Below are 17,253 nucleotides of genomic sequence, written 5' to 3'. Positions count from 1 at the left end.
TGTAGGCATCAGAGGGATTAGCCATATTTCCAACCACAATGTATACAACCATCTGACTCTAATCCAATGTTTTTGTCTTAATCACAGCCTTCTTTTCTCACCTAAACACTGAAGCATTATTATCATCTTCCCCACCCAGCCAACTGTGAAATGTTGATCACTTGTCACATCCTCTGCCTCTCCTCATTTCATTAAGCAGTTCATTTCCCTGAGCGCTCGCCGTGACAGATGAGTTCACCGGGGCAATCTCGCAGGAGCAGCTCATTAACCTCTGACATGAACTCCAGTCAGCTGAAGAGCAGCGTGTGCTTTAAAATATGCCGTCTTGTTCAACAGAGACATCATTAACTGTGCTATTATGCTACAGTTTTAGTTAATGTGCTCATATATAGAAGATATGAGGGTATCAAAGGGACAGTATCTTTGATCAAACAACAAACACTGCTGCACCAACAGTGTTTGCTGACACAATAGCTGGCCTCATGCATGCCTTGTGCAACACATGACAGTTTATGATTAAGCTCGTGCTGTCAGGGGGCCAAAAAGCCTATCAGCAGGGAGGATTTCTGCGCAGGCTTCTGCACGGGCAGCTAAGCAGGACCTACGGCTCATGTGTCAGACTGGATTCCAGTCACTCTTACTGGCTGCTCCACAGATCTGTGCAACAGGGAGCTGGAGCTGAACCTCTTCTGTGCATGAAAACACTCTGCAAACATGGTGAGTACACAACCTCTCTCCAGTGTGTGAGGGCTGCCTAATGCTCACACACCTGTTGCCATTTTTAGACTATGAGACTGACTAAAACTAATCTAGAAAATGTTTTATAATGCAGATAGATATATTTGACATGAGTCTGTAGCATTCTGAAAGGATAAGCACATGCACATTTTCCTGTCTTTGTGTATGCATTAAGCCACCGCACGTGATAAATAGACATGGGTTGAGCCAGTGAGTATTGTCTGTGTGCTGCCCATTCGCTCCACTGATAGAGCAGATTAGAGTGTTGCTATGATACCTGTTGATGTCATTACTCTGTTTCAGGCTGTGATCGTGTCATTTGCTAGCTCTGGTTTATAGGCATGACCGCTCATCTGTGCACAAAGCCTTCATAAGACCCCTCTCGATTGCACAATTAAACAAAAATAGGGAATGTTGTGAAATGTTGACAATGCAGTTAACATTTTTTGTTTCGGCTGTTTGAAACAAGCCACTCTAAATCCATGTGACCCTGCATCATGTGTCAAGATTAGGAACTGAGTGACCAAACAGAACCCCCTCCAACATCCCTCCCACCACCACCATCACAAACCTTTGAACCAGCTAGTTTTTTAAACCAGGAATGCAGCCTCTCATTGTTTCCAGATGGGATCCTGTGCAACCAATCACAGTTTGTGTTTGTGAAGCTGCCCCTCTCAGATCTGCTGTAACTGTTCCCTCTGCTCTCTACCAGGCTGGTAAAATTCAGAGTCTGACTGAAGAGGAGAGGGCCCACCTTCTCCCCCTGCTACGCAACGCTCAGTGGGTGGAACTCGGGACACGGGACGCAATTTACAAAGAGTTTATTTTTAAAGACTTCAATCAGGTTCATAATATAAATTCCATATACCTAGTAACTATTGTATATTATGTACTGTATATATGCATGACTTCATTGTGTTCTTTTCTTTCAGGCTTTTGGTTTTATGTCCAGAGTGGCTTTACAAGCTGAGAAGATGGACCATCATCCTGAATGGTTCAATGTCTATAATAAGGTATTAAAGACTAATTATGATTCATGCAAAGGAAATTAATTTACAACCCTAAAGTTGTAAATATACAGTGTATGACTTTAGGGCATTAGTGGTCATCAGTCAATAGGCTGCATCACAGTTAGACTCCTAATTGGCTTTCTCTGCTGAAGAAGAGTCCAGTATGTGCCAAAGCATCAAATGCATAAATATTTTTTAATAATCTGCAATATCATGAAAAAACGTTGTGTTTTGAAAGCACTGTCTTTTTAACTGAAGTTGATTCAACACAACTCCTTCCTGTTAAAAAATATATCTAAGCGCACACAGGTGTAGTGTAAGGTGTACAATGAGACATCCCCATTCCCCACAAGAAAGTGTTCGCTTGTGAAAAACTTGTGTTTCACTTGCTAATTCTGTACATAGTTGTTAGCTAACGCAGGCAAAGTCCAAAACTGTACTACTTTGGTTCACTTTTACTTACCACCATCGCTTCCAGACGTAAGTAGATCTTTTCTGCCCGAAAGTTCTGAAGAAGTCCCTTAAAACAGTTTAGCGCCACACTAGACCAAACATCCATGAGGTAGACACAGACTGTTAGCTTAACCAGCTAGTAGCAGGTTGTCACAGTGTAGCATTTAGTGGCTAAAGAGCTAGATATTTCCTTCAGGGGTTGAAACAGAGTTAAAATAGAGTGAATATTGAACTTACATTCATTAGGTGGCTTGAAAACATAGCCTGCTGTACAACTGTTTGCTTAAAAAAAAGTAAAGTGATAATGTCGGTGTTGTCAACAGCTTGATGCTTCAAGGCCCAGGTAAAAAGAAAAAAATTAGCAGGGTTGACAGCTTTCATCGTCTACTTTAAACGTACTTGCTCAAAACATTAAAATGCAATTTGGCTGCCTAGGGCCTTCACTTCACCTGACATCAGGCAGGGATAGATGGTCACTAAATATTTTTCTCCTTCTTTTGGCTTCATTGTAAGTCAATGAGAAAGCTAGGGATGAAAATGCTGTATGCTGGTTTCAATTTGAAGTTTTCTGATTAAAGCAACATCTTTGAGCTAAAGGAAACACAATTAGATCTACTAGTAATTTTCTAGTTATATGCTCCTTTTTGTTCCAACAGGTCCAGATTACTCTCAGCACACATGACTGTGGCGGGGTGTCCCAGCGAGACATCACTATGGCCACATTCATTGACCAGGCATCAATGATGTAAGACACCTGCATCGTCAGTCATTTCAACAGTGGGAAATGAAGAGCTCTTCATTTATTAATTTCACTGAAAAATTGCTGAGGATGTGACCTGCAGTGAATTGTGAATGATGTAGTAGTAGGTGTAGACTACAAATGGTCCAACATGGTTAAAAAACTATTGTGTTGCTGGTTACGCATTTGATGAATAAATTAGATTAGAAGCTAAAGGTAAAATAATGTTCACAGATAACATTCTTAATATTAGTAATTTTTCAGAAACCATTCCATGTATTCTATTAAACCTTCATGTGTCCCTCTGCCACCATTAGTGTATTATATGTGCCAATGATTTTGTACTTTACAGTTAGTAAATGTTATTTTCTGTTGAACTGTTCTTGTCTGACATAAAAAGAAAATGACCAGAAAAATGATAAGACTGAATGCATTTTATTGAAAACAACAGTGTAGAACATCCACTGTGTGTGACTGTGATAATTGCTTAGAGTGGTATAATTGCGTTTGGATCATGTGTAAAGGGGAAAGAAATCTGCTACATAAGATGCAGTCACATGAAAACAAATCCTTTAACCGTGTACATTCAGAACTACACAAAATGACTTCACAGGGGTGTAAAACAGTAAAAAAAATACCGTTACAATATACTGCAATCCAGTTAGCTAAAACTAAAATTACAATAGTTGTCAAGATGTCTGACGTTAAAATGCCACATTTTAAGACTGATGTAAGGTTGTATTTAATTGCATTACAGCTACACTGTCCACCCTGTGCATGATTGAATGACCCATGGATAAATGATGTCGCAGTTATGAAGCCAAATCCCTGAGGATGTTACAGAAAATCTGCTATGACGTCATGAGTCTGGCAGACGTTACCGCAGCATCCGGGCAAGGACAAGAAGATTCGGAGACAGTTTCTTCCCGCGGGCAGTGAGACTGTTAAACAATTGAACTGTTGAAACAACATCAAACATTCAACTGCTACTCAGTAGTATGTATCTAATACCTAATATATATATATCATTCCAATAACTTGTATATAGACTCATACTGCACTATTCCACATCATAACTTTATTTCATTTTTATAACTATTACTATTTTTGTATTGCTCTTGCTCTTATTGTTATTATGTTATGTTATTATGTTGCATTGTTGGAGAAGCCTGTGACATAAGATTTTCAACTGCATAATTACTCTGTAGCTATGTCAGATTGACAATAAAGAACCTTGAACCTTGAGTTCAAACCTCTGAAGGCACAGAGGTGAACGCTCATTATTGCTACATAATGTCACCATCTGCAACACAATTTAGATTTTCTCTGCAAAATTCCTTTACAGTATGTAGTCATTTTCACTTAAAACAGGATGTTGCATTACACCGTTTTATTTAAGAGACAATTATTGAGGATATTTCTCCATAAACAAACAGGATGAGTCATTGCTGGAAAACAGAAGGATGGATGAAACTGAAGGATGGATGAACACATGATGGTATGAGCTACAATCGTTAGTGGGTATGTCATCAGCCATTTAACCAGGTACTGACTAATAGCTTGAAAGATCCCGCACATGTAAAAACCTAAATACATTCATGTCTAATCTCTTTAAAAATGCTCAGTATGTAAAACACAAACGCTCACAAATTAAGTGATTAATACACACCCAGTGGTCACACAAATGGTTAAATTACACTTACTAACAAGGCCGATATGTCATTCAATACTATGCTTCTATTGACTTAAAACATTTATAGTAGAGCAGTCCTCATTGTTTCACTTCACAAAAGGAAAAGTTATATATTGCACAAACATGGAAATAATTTCATGGAAATACATAATTTCAACAAGCAATATTAGGAAAGCAAATAAAAGAACATGTTTTGGTGTTACATTGTCAACTGTAAGTATGCATACATATCCTGCTGAATGGATATATTTACATTCAGACAGGGCAGAGAGTGGGTTTCTCCCAACATAAACAATTGAATCTATCAGTATAACAGTTTATCTTTATTACAGTTTGTATGCCTTTACATTGTGAAGATTATGTTAGAACATTTAAAAAAACACTTGCCCTCTTTGAAAGTGTTTCAGTGGATGAATACATGACATTATCATTGAGTAGAAACTGAGGTAGATTGAATTAGGAGACAAATTATTAAAAACGAGTGATAGACAAGTGACTCTATGCAGACTTTGCAGATTATTGAGTTTAAACAGGACCAGAGGTGGAAACAGCCTTCAGTCTAGTGTGTTGATTTGTTTAATTTCCTTTTACTTTAAAAGCCAATGTGTGGAAGTCCTATTCCAATTAAAAAGCCCAAGAGTCCAATTAGTTTTGGATTCCATTTGCGGTTTAACACAAATATATATTCATGGCCTTGTGGCTAGTTCTACCCTTTGTAATTTAAACAACAATTGTATTCATTATTAACTACATTAAACGCTCCCACTATCTAAATCATTCTCCCCCTGTCTACAAATCCAACCACTGTAGATGGATCACGAGAGCAGACTTAAAACAAGAAAATAGTCATCACAATAAGTGCCATCAAACAAAGGACATGCATGTTCATGCTCACAGACAAACTTCTACCATAACATCAGAACTGTAGGTTCAAGTGATTTACAGATTACCCTGATATGCTCTAGTCGGGGCATCATAGAGCTTTTACATTATAAAAGCTGTCTGCCAGAATTGCCACATGATGATACCTTTTAGCCTCCACATATATAAAGCACTGCATCAGGTTTATGCTAGAGGGCAGCACAGCGTCACTAACAAGGGTTCAGTGGTTTTTGCTGAGTCATGGCAGTCAGGCAACAAGCTGAAATGTTCCGGCAGTAAAATAAAAAAAAAAGGAATGGTTTTGCTATGCAATCAGTAGAGATTATGAGAAACATTAGCATTTAACACATGGTAAAATTGAAATGAACTGTTAAACATTTAAAACAACACAAACAAACACACACTTCCACTACATACATGATAAAATCAAACCCTTTTGGAACCAGTCATTTCTTCTCTCTCTGCCTAAACAAGCGATTTCCCTCTGGGCTGATTACAATGACGATGGCTTGTGCTTTAAAGATCTTTGCAGATGTTTTCCGTATGGTGTAGGTGTGCAAGATAAGGCAACCGTTGACGATTAGCTCGAAACTCTAGGAGGATGCGAGCGTGTTTCCCTGCGTGCGGTGGGGTTGGGGCCGGGGGCGGGGGGGGGGCCCATGCAGCTTCAGTGGTGGGCTTTGCCATTGCCATTCATGTGGCTGGTGTTTGACAGGGACACCTCAGTGCTGTAGAGACAGTCCAGGAAACCTCTGGAGATCTCCGTCACCATGGATCTGTCTGGGATGGACTGGGCCATGCCGTAGATGGCTCCCTGAAACAACAGGAAGACACAAGGGAGTTTACAACTGCTCAGTAAGTGTTGCAGCCGTAATGAACCTAGAGCTAAGGTAAAACAAATCGTACTTGGTAGGTAATGTTAATTATGTGGTTGGTTGTTTTTAATATGAATGTTAACTTATTTCTGTGATGATGATGTGCCTTGCTGTGGCCGCATTTTGATCACCCTACAACTACATCTAAAATGTTTATTTAAGGAGGTAGATTGAGGACACTGGTGTGTATGTCACCTGATAAGAATGGGTAGGGGAGAAATAAAAAAACCTAATAATAATAAAAAAAAGAATGAATCAAATATACTAAGACATTTAAAGAGGTTTTTGCTCCATGTATGGTCTTTCCTTTCATTTCTGTTATTCAACTTAAGATGATGCTTCATTCCCTGGTGTGCTCTAAACAAACCTGATTGGCATGAAGCCGGTTTGTGCTTGTTGGGTGAAGTTCCCACTCCATTTAAAACTCAAAACACAAACAGCATACGCAGTATGTGCAGCAGGAAAACAAAATGCCACGTGTACCAAGAACATGGTACACAATAGATAGTGGCAGACATATTTGACATGCTTTGTCACGCCTCACTACAAATGAAAGTTGTACTCTCTCACACTTGGCACCATGATAGGTGGAAACAATGAACACACACTAGAAGGATTCTCTCCTTAGTGTTCTCAGGTTTCCACCTAAAGTCTAAACACATGTAGGTCAGCTGAACAGGTGATTGTAAGTTGACTGGAAGTTTGGATTTTTCGATTATTTGGTAGCTTTTCTTTTCCGAAAATGTTTTTCACTGGTGTGAATTGTGTGTTTGAATACCATCACACCAAAAGGGTGAGTTAAAGATTTTCAGATTTCAACGCAGTATATGTTTAATTGAACTTACTTCTTTGGAGTGGCAAAACATATTTTGATATCATACTCCATTGTAGCTCACAGCAAATGTGACACTTTTTTAAAACAAATCTATTTTTAAAGTGTGGAATTCTCCTTTAAGATCCTGCTTGGTTATATACAAGATCCTCTCAAGTGTTTGTTGGTTCCATTTACCTAACGGGCGTATTTTGTATACTTACTACTGTACTGTATACATACTTTCTATTTATATGAATGTACTACTTCAACATACTGTATAGTCAGGGTATTATTGCAGCATAAACAAGTGTGTAGCAGAGCTCTCTCACCATTCCTGTGGTTTTCTCTTTGGGGTTCTTCATGATGATGGCGACCTGCTCTTTGACAACATGGACAAAGTGATCGGCGACGCCCTTCTGCGTGTGCAGGACTGTGCAACAAATGTGGATGCTGTGAAAGAGAACATCATAGAGTTGTTAAACTCCTGACTTCTAATGAAGTTATTCCATTTCTTGAATATTTCTTTCAATACGTACCTGGATGGGTACTGCAGTGTGTTCAGATTCCAGCCCTTTGTCGTCAGTGCGTTGGACAGACGGAAAATATCAAACTCATCGGAGCCTATTGCCACCACCGACACCTCGGGCTCCCCAAACACAAACACACCTTTAATCTGGGAGATTCTGTCAACAAAAGAAACACAAAGTAATTGAAATGGTGCAAGTGATCATTTGAACAGTCGTTTTTAACAGACCTTGACCTGTGTGTCTTACTCTGTTTTGATTTTGCGAGCTGTGCTAATGATCTTCTTGGTGGCGTCTATGTATCCGTTCTCTCCTATGTGCATCATGGTCGCCCAGCAGGCGGCGATGATCCCTCCGGGCCTGGAGCCTGCCACAGAGGGCGAAGCGTAGATTCCCCCCTGCCAGTCTGGAGCCACAAAGTACTGGTAGTGCCGGTACTTTTTATCACTGTAGAGGATCACTGAGGAGCCTTTAGGGGCGTAACCGTACTGGAGAAGAATGTAGAAGAACAGCATTAGAATTGCAATAAAGTGTGGCCTAGAGGAGCCAGTATATATGTAACACTGGTCTTTAAACTATATGATTAATCCTTTACAAATAGTGAAATGTTTATTTTCTGGATTTTATTTAAGATGTTTTTTTCTTAAGTAGGCAAGCTTATAACCAGCATTAATTTGGAGTGAATCAACAACCACTCCTTACCTTGTGGGTGTCTGCAGAGATGCTGGTTACACCTTTTACCCTGAAGTCGTAAGGAGCCAGTGGGTAACCAGCCTTGGCCATGAACACAATGAGAAAACCTCCCAGACAGGCATCCACATGCAGGGGGAGGCTGTAGCGCACCGCCAGCTGGAACACAGCGAGGGAAAGTATAAGAGACTTGGCCTTCTTCTTCTCATTTCAGAAAATGTTCTAGAATGTGTCACTTCTCACCTTGGCTACTTCTTCAATGGGATCAATGATTCCATGTGGGAACTGAGGCGCCGAGCAGACCAGCATGGCCGTGTTCTTGTTGATGGCTCTCCTCATAGCCTTGAGAGAGAAGAAATATGGACATAATTAATGTCTATGAGAATAAGTCAATGAGCACATGCTGTGTCTGTGTCTAATGTATTCTCACCTTCACGTCTACTTTCATGGTTTTCTTGTCGAGCGGAACGTGAACAAGCTTCATCCTAAAGTAATGCGCTGCTTTGTCAAAGGCTGCGTGGACACTCACAGGGGCAACACTGCAAAAAGTAGAAAAAACACAAAAACTAATGTTACAACTTCTGGTAAAGAGCAGTAAAAAACAAGCTTTAAAGAGATTATTGTATTCACCTCTTTATATCCATTTTAATCAAGGTTGACAATCTATTATTTGATTTGATTGTTTTCCCCCTCCTTTAGTGGTTTAAAACTCACGTGTCTTTTTATTTTATTTTGCTCAACAGTTGGTCTTAATTAATAACAGATTGCTGGTCTTTATTTATGTGCCTGTGTAAGGTCTGATGATTTTCTTGAATAATCCACTTGGTGTTTGTTGCAGCCACTAGTGTGTAGCTCACGTGTTGTGCCATAAGGAACTAAATGTGCTAAAAAAAATGAAGTTTTGTTTGCTTGGGTTTTAAAACTGAGGAAGTTGGCAAAATAAATGTAACGTCATATTGCAAATATAGGCGATTCATTTCCTAGTAGGGCCTGAGGTTTTTTTCCCTGTAACTTCTCCAATTTGAAATGTGGCAATGCAATTCTTAATTACAGCCAAACATTTTTGTACAATAACATGGACAACCAAATGCTCTGACATATCAGTTGAGAAATACAAATAAAGGTTTTTACAAGAAATGTTAACCCCTTACCAATTGTATGACTTTTTATTTTAAACTCTTCTCAACCCTTTTTTGTCAATCTCTTTTTATGATGTAACTACGTTTTACACAATATAGTCTCTATTCCTTTTATTTATCCAAACTAATATTGAGACCTTTCAAAAAGGGACGGTTGCATTGTCTTGTCCTTTTCAAAATATTAAAACTAACTGATTTGTACAACACCTAAAGCAGACAAAAATATGTATAACCAAAAGACTTAAAGTACTTATCAACTATTTCTAATAAAGCTCCACTTACATTTCAGGGTATTTGATCCCACGTTCATACGCCATGTCTCTGTACGCCTTGCAGGCCATCAGTATGCTCTCAGTTCCTCCTGAAGTGACCTGGACAAAAGGGCAGAGTTGTTTAAATGCTTTGGATCTATCCACCCTTAGTTCATACAATGTTAAGCATATGATGAGGATAACTTACTGCGCCGCAGGAGTTTGCTCCACCGTGGAAAAGTGTGCAAGACATTCTGACAACCTCTGCCTCCATCTTTCTTACGCCAGGAAAAATGTCAGGGTGAAGTGGGTTGCTCCATGCGAAATCTCCATATACCTAGGAATAAAAGAAAGGAAAGAGAGACAAAATAAATTACACGCAAAGAGTGGCTTTTTTTTAAAGGAATGAACAGGAGTTTGTCAAAAATGACAAAAGAGAAACAAAACAGTTCAGTCCTATCCTGCTTACTGTAGCTAACACTAAGAATGCATCCAAGTTCAACCTTGGACTAGTTGTGCTTGGAATGCCAAAGTCCAGAAATGTATACAAAGATGCATACCTTCACCAGGAGATTGGTCAGAGACTCATCCCCCCAGTACACTGTGCCCGAAACACATCCGTTCTCCCACTTCACCTCACCTGCAACGACACAAGGGATTTCTCGTAAATATGAAAAAAGGCAACAGTCAGTAATGACATATTCTCCAGGAAGTCTAAGCTAGACAGATAGTGAAGGTCAGGAATGAATGCCGACTTACTCAGAGTCTCGTACTCTCTGATCTTGTCCAGCACTTGGCTCTGGGAGAGGCCTTTAGAGGGCAGCTGCTTAGTGTAGCTCATCCCTTCCTTCAGAGTACACAGACTAACAGACATGTCATCCAGAGCCTTGTTGAGCTGGGTCTGGATCTGTTATAAAAAGAGGAAAACAACAAGTTAGGTAAAGCATGTTATTCCCTGAAAGGAGTTATGGTGTTATTCCCTGAAAGGAGTTATGGTGTTATTCCCTGAAAGGAGTTATGTAACTGTTTGTCAGACGTGACCAAAACTTGTCTGTACTATCTACACTTTTTGTACCATTTTGATAAAGTGAGTCTCATAATGACCAGAAGTAACAGACTGTTATCTCCAGTGCATGATGTAACTTGTGCCAAAGGTCTACCCCTTTATATATACAGTCTATAGTCTACCCAAACCCCCCCCCCCGCACCCTCTGCAAGCTGTACTCAGTCATCCATGAGTGACTCAGTGCACATCTGCTTGGAGAAGAAGGAACTAATTTACCACTGATACTTACTGTTGCGCCAACAAAGGGTATTTTTCTGACGAGTCGAAAGCACAGCTTCTTGATTCGCGACAGGAGACCTGTAGGCCAAAGACACGAGGCAGCAGCTGTGGTGAAATGGGCTCACACACACATCCAACCACAAACATTAAACAGCTGACTATGACCTATAATCACTCGTCAAGACCAGACGTGCTCTATGAATAATGAAGCCGTGTTCACAAAGCATTTCATTCTGACCCTGAAAGCACTGACGACATAAAGAGTCCTCCACGAAGCCTCACTTTGTCCAAGTTTCACTCTCTACGAGCTGAAGTAGACAGGTGGAGCTGACCTTGTTCATGAGGAATTCAACCACTGATTGATTGATGATCTAGAAAGTCTTGTTGTTAGAACTTACTAGCTTCAGAATAACAGGGAAAGTTCAACTCAAAAGGTAGTCACTAAGATGAGCAAGAAAGCTGCAGAGAATATGAAAGCGAATAGGAGAATGGCAGCCAAACTCCAATATGGGAGGATTGTGCCTCATTAGCAAATATCTTTCTAGAATTTTTCTTAAATCTTTCTGATTTTGTCAGATTGATGACGTGTTCTCAAACCACAGAATTGTTTTTATCTTTATTCTTACAATGATAAATCCCATTGTTCTCATCCATTAAAAACACCTGTGACAGCTGATCCTAACTAGCAGGTAAACACAAGCACCACTTAAGGGAACAGAAATCTTAAAGGAAGTTGGAGAAAAATGAAGTCAAGAACACCAGAACGGGGGGTCCATACATACAAAAAATGTCATTAGTATTGACGTTTTTTTATTTCTACAGGAAGTGAACTTCGTACGAGGATGTTTTTTTACCTACTGTCAGAAGGGGATGTGTAATAGCATATATATAATAGAATCTAGTGCTCAGTTCAGTAGTGTTTACTCATTTTAAAAGATCATAATGCTTTGAAAAATAAATAATAGTTTGTTTTTTAAACTATTGAAATTTGAGTGAAATCCTATATAATACAACTATATAATGGAAGAAAACGTGCTAACCAATTATTTTTGCTCAAAAGTCAACCCTCAAATGTTGTTGAATAAGGCCAAGATGACTCAAGAAGCTTTGTGAACATGGCCTCGCCATTTTCATGTGTTATCATATCTGATTAACCCCCCCCCCCCCCCCACCCCCACTTATCAGTCGTGTATCACGTGTAAAAGATTACTTTCTTGCTGGAAGAGGAAGCCTTTGATCCAGATGACGCCCAGCGTGGTGATGACCGACGCTCCGATGATCTGCCAGGGCTCCAGGTCGGAGCAGTGTGTGTTGACCTGCCGCCGGCCCTGCTCCAGGTACAGCAGCACCATCTCCCTGTACACCTCCAAGGCACTCTACACAACCACATACAGATACCATGCGAAACATTAAGAAGAACAAAAGAACTAAACACCTGCCCAGTGACACAATCATGACCACATTATAAAAATAAAAAAAATTCAATTTCAAATTGTTGTTAGATTTCTTGAAACAAGATGAGGATATTTATACCTGCATTTCACATGTTAACTATGAATGTATGTATTATCCCATAAAACACTGTTTAAATGATCTAACAGTCAAGCCCTAAATCCTTAGTGTCATCTCTGGAAATGGAAAACTGAAGTCCAAGTTTGCTTGATAAAGATTGAACTAGTTATTCCGAACCCAAAAATATTTGTCTAAATATGAACAACATTACGCCAAGAAACAGACACATTTCCAAGAACTCCCTTTCAAGAAAGAGAAACTTTGTAAACTACTGACTTTAAAAAAAGGTAAAAAAACAACCCCCAACGCTAGAAGCTGTATTCACAGTATGTCAAAGTCAAATGTCCACAACACTTAAGTATTTATCATTCAATAACACAACCCTCAAATATTAAGACAACTATAAAAATCCTAATATGGTTAGCTATGAATATTTATATTAATTCAGGCTCGTATTCAGTTCACATATCCCAAATGTTAGTACTTACATCAGAAGACATTGTCAGACCTATAGGGGTTCAGTTCCTCCTCACACTAACTAAAACTGTCGTGTGTGTGTTCTCCAGGTGAGAGTGAGAGAAAGCTCAGCTGCCTGCATGTCTGTCAGCAGACTCCTCCCAGCAGCTAGACCGGCAACAACACATCCAGCCAGTGAGGGATGTTTTGCAATAAATCATGCTTCAACAAGACAGGAAGTTCCTCTCAACAAAGTCAGATCTTAAGTTATATTTTCAAAATGTAATCCTGATCACAAATTAACGCTGAACCCTTTGTTATTAATCTGAATGTGAACGGAACTCACAAAAGAATACCTGAGCCTAGAGGCAGCAATATGACAGAAACTGACTCACGCATAACATTTCATAAGTGAAGCAATGTAATCTTTCCATTATCTCTCATCTGCTGTGTTTTTATTACACAATAGCAGGCCCTTTTGATAACGAGGAACCTTGTTTTCTCCACCTCAGCCACAATCAGAAGCTTAAGGTTCAAAAGACATTATATTAAGTAACCCCAGTCTGCACCGCCCGATATAAACATCCCATACTAACACAATGCGGCAAGCTCTGTTGTGCAATTGAAGGTTTTGAAACAATGTGTTGTGTACTTGTGTTGTGTAAGCATAATTGACTAACAGTGAAAATGCATACATTTAGTTTGATGATGAGGATATGAAATATCCAATATAATATATAATATAATATTAAAATCATTTAGTGAACGAATGGAGGGCTGTCAGTGAGAACAGGAGTCCGCCCGCCCCCCCTGCTTAGTCTATAGCTGTCATACCTGCCTGTTTAGGTAACATGTTCTTATTCAGGTTGGACTAGATCAGCTGAACAGAGGTGGGAAGTCACGGACAAAAAGGTAGCGTGCTGGTATAAAGCACATTACTGATGGCTATCACGTATCTGCCATAAAGAAAAAGATTAAACTGCGTTATCTCACATCAGTGCAAAAGTCTGATCCTTAAGATACAGGCCTCTCCGTTTGTTATCCAACTCACTTTCTGTCTATAGGTTCGCCTTCGGGTCCTTTTCCCAAAACAATTCAATGCTTTCTTTGCCTCAGGAAAAGTAATACAGAGTTCACACAAAGACACTTGCTCCAGTATTGTCCCACTTATTGTCAAACAGTGGACGCCCATTCCTTTGCTCCCCCTCGTACAACATTTGGCTATTCTGTAAGGAGAGCTTTTGTTGTCTCAGAGGGTAGGTCATGTTCTCATGGAAATGTACTCGGTGTGAGGTGGCTGCTCCTGGATACATCAAGGGGAAACAAGACTGTGAGCAACACTGCAAGTCAAACAGGGATCCAGAAATCATTCAGGGGGAGATCATTACTTATTTTCTCTAACCGTTTACAAAGCGTCAAAGCTGTTGTGTCATGATTTGACATTTAGCCCAAAAGTACGCATTTAGAGATACTTCTTCTTCCTCAAAATGATCTGCAGGAGTCCCTGTGACACAGTTTGGATATACATGTTGCACTGACAGCTGATATGTGTCAGACTAGCCGCCCTCTAGTGCGGAGTCTACTGTCTGGTGTCTACTATCAACAAAACTTGATTCTGCTCCTTTAAGAAAAATCCCACAAATCTGAAAAGCTCTCTGGTGGCAGTACTAACGTAATGCTTTGTTTAAGCTTCCTGCAGGTTTAAGTATGGCAGGATCTCGAATTGTACACAGTGGCTGGCTCCTACAATAAACAATAGGAAGGAGCTGCAAACCCTACAAGCAGACATATATTTAGACTTAATAGAAGCTTTACATGAAGTCCTGTACAGGAAGCACCTTTGACACTTTCTGTGAATGTCTTATTATTTCTGAAAACATACTGTGGCTCGTGTTATGCAAACATATCCCATTACAGGAGGCTTTAAAGTAGCAATATATGTTAAAGGTTTCTTCAGAAACACCCTTAAATCTGTAAACCAAGGCTTTCTTAATCAAACACACTGTTTGTGGAGGTGCAGCATCACTAAGAGCAAAACTAGGCAGCTCGCTAGCTCACTTTACTATTGGTAAACAAGTCTTGGTCTCTTTAAGCGTCTTGTAGCAGCCCTGCCACCGTCCTGAGTGTAAAAACAGAAACAAGTGAAGCGACACTTACCCAGTAGTCCATGTTGTCGAGGCAAACTCTCGCTGAAAGTCCTCTTTTTTGTCTGCTTCTCAGGAAAGTCACCTCCAGCAGCCTGCCTTCGAGTCTTCGGCTCTCATCTACATGCTACTAACAAACACAGCAGCAAGCTATTAGCTAACCCTGATTCAGGAAGTGCCCCGCAGCCTGGTAAAGCTGCGCGCGGTCTGAGCTTGTGTAGATCTAACAGTGCTGTGGATCACCACGAGACCGCTGTGTGTGCGGGGCCACATGGTTTGTAGATCTACCACTGAACAGACAGGAGCGGCGCACGTTTTGACGTCCACAACTGAGTTAGCAAAGAGTCGAGGCTGCTTTCATATGCTTTTCGTAAACTCCAACACCCACTCATATCAGTGCATTGTAAATAAATATAAAAAATATAACATAGCCTAATCAGATTTGTTTCAAATAATGAGGTCGAAATTCATACAATATCGTTTTTAAAGTAAGGCCTATCATTCTTTAATAGTTGTATCCATCAACGTTGATGAGCTCACACAAATAATGTACCTATCTAAATTAATACATTTACATATCTTAATAATAAAAATCCACCTTTTTTGTAGGAAGTTAAACACTTTTAATCAACATATACATAGCTTTAATAATAAAGTTTATCTGTAAAAAGTTTAGAAATGAATTCAGTTTCTACTGGAATACTCTGTTCAACACAATAATTAAATGTCCTTTATCCTTATGTTATGTATCGCCTACAAAATCATAATAAAACATAATGTTCTAGAAGATTATTGAATTCTATGAAGCATGTGGCAACTGAACTGTGAGTTCTTTGTTGAGAAGATGGCGATAATTATGTGGCATACAGTTGTGTAAGGTTGTTCACCTTTATTCTACTTATAGATTGAATATGTTTGACGTTACGTGAATGCATCGTCTGCTGCTGCTTTTGTAATAAGATGAAATGTTGTTTTCTTTTTAGGAGTGTAAACAGCGCCTCCCAGCGGCTGCGCTCTGGCACTGCAGCTCACTCCCAACAACAACATGAGGAGGACACATGCTACACATACAAAGCTCTTCTCTAGTTCACATAGTTTGCGTTCTTTTGAAGGGGGTGTTTTTTTATGTAATATCAATGCTGAAGCTGTACTGCTGTGTAATATTAGTCAAGTAACAACTTTTATATTATAGATTGATTAACATGTTTAAAGGGGCCCTATATACAAATGTTTTGGTTCATAATTGTAATTTGTGCCTCTACTGTGACATGTCTCCATGCTTTAAAGTTCAAAAAGCTCTTTATTTTTCTCAGACTGCCTGTGCTGCAGCACCTCTTTTCACCCTCTGTCTGAAACCAGAGCCCAGTATGCTCTGATTGGTTAGCTAGCCGGCTCTGTTGTGATTGGTCCACCGCTTAGAGATGTCCCAATCCTTAGCCTTTCATGTACAATGTGTTGGGTGCTAGCCAGTAGAAGCAGGGGCGCCGTAAGGGGGTGAAAGTTAGGACGATACTAAGGGCCTGTGACTGACAGGGGCCCAAACTATTTTAGGACATTAAGAAAAAAAAGTTTAACCCTCCTATTGTCTTCGTTTCCCCCCCCCCCTTACTTTGGTGTTCGCGGTCAAATTTGACCGGTCCTGTTTTAACTGCTATTACATTAACACAAAAACCATTAATCATCACCAAATTTCATTGAACACCCTTTCATACTGTAAGTATTGTATCAGACTACTGGTATACATGAAAAACTGCAGTAAATATACAAAGAATAGACACTGAACATGTATTAATTTGCGTGTGCCAGATCCATGTGGGGGGATGGGCACATAAGAGCGGGACATGTTTCAAATTGTTCTGTGTGTGTGTGTTTGTGAGTGCCAGGTGTGATTCATATGGGGGGATTGGGCACATAAGGGACACACACACATCTAGAGTGTGTGTGTGTGTGTGTGTGTGTGTGTGTGTGTGTGTGTGTGTGTGTGTGTGTGTGTGTGTGTGTGTGTGTGTGTGTGTGTGTGTGTGTGTGTGTGTGTGTGTGTGTGTGTG

The 17,253-nt window shown here is 39.8% G+C and overlaps 2 protein-coding genes across 3 annotated transcripts; one reads left to right on the top strand and one right to left on the bottom strand.

The window, feature by feature from the left end:
* The first annotated feature begins 560 nt into the window (after positions 1-560).
* Positions 561-3,356, top strand: pcbd1 (pterin-4 alpha-carbinolamine dehydratase/dimerization cofactor of hepatocyte nuclear factor 1 alpha). The gene is made up of 4 exons (XM_034152032.1): positions 561-717; positions 1,451-1,582; positions 1,671-1,751; positions 2,858-3,356. The coding sequence occupies exons 1-4, from the start codon at positions 715-717 to the stop codon at positions 2,948-2,950; spliced, it is 309 nt and encodes a 102-aa protein (XP_034007923.1). The 5' UTR covers positions 561-714; the 3' UTR covers positions 2,951-3,356.
* Positions 3,357-4,313: 957 nt separating this feature from the next.
* Positions 4,314-15,374, bottom strand: sgpl1 (sphingosine-1-phosphate lyase 1). Of its 2 annotated transcripts, none has more exons than XM_034152030.1 (14): positions 15,219-15,374; positions 12,304-12,469; positions 11,104-11,171; positions 10,568-10,715; positions 10,369-10,448; positions 10,017-10,145; positions 9,840-9,928; positions 8,849-8,957; positions 8,662-8,760; positions 8,431-8,577; positions 7,978-8,216; positions 7,741-7,887; positions 7,534-7,654; positions 4,314-6,329 (listed from the first exon to the last, which is right to left on the bottom strand). In XM_034152030.1, the coding sequence occupies exons 1-14, from the start codon at positions 15,228-15,230 to the stop codon at positions 6,183-6,185; spliced, it is 1,701 nt and encodes a 566-aa protein (XP_034007921.1). In that variant the 5' UTR covers positions 15,231-15,374; the 3' UTR covers positions 4,314-6,182. The 2 variants fall into 2 exon arrangements, with proteins under 2 accessions (XP_034007921.1, XP_034007922.1); XM_034152031.1 differs by lacking the exon at positions 15,219-15,374 and adding an exon at positions 13,094-13,742.
* Between the last annotated feature and the right edge of the window lie 1,879 nt (positions 15,375-17,253).

The sequence above is a fragment of the Trematomus bernacchii genome, unplaced genomic scaffold, assembly GCF_902827165.1.
Source record: "Trematomus bernacchii unplaced genomic scaffold, fTreBer1.1, whole genome shotgun sequence".
NCBI classification, from domain to species: Eukaryota; Metazoa; Chordata; class Actinopteri; order Perciformes; family Nototheniidae; genus Trematomus; species Trematomus bernacchii.
The sequence above is the reverse complement of the archived record's forward strand: the minus strand, read 5'-3'. Positions and strand labels throughout refer to the sequence as shown.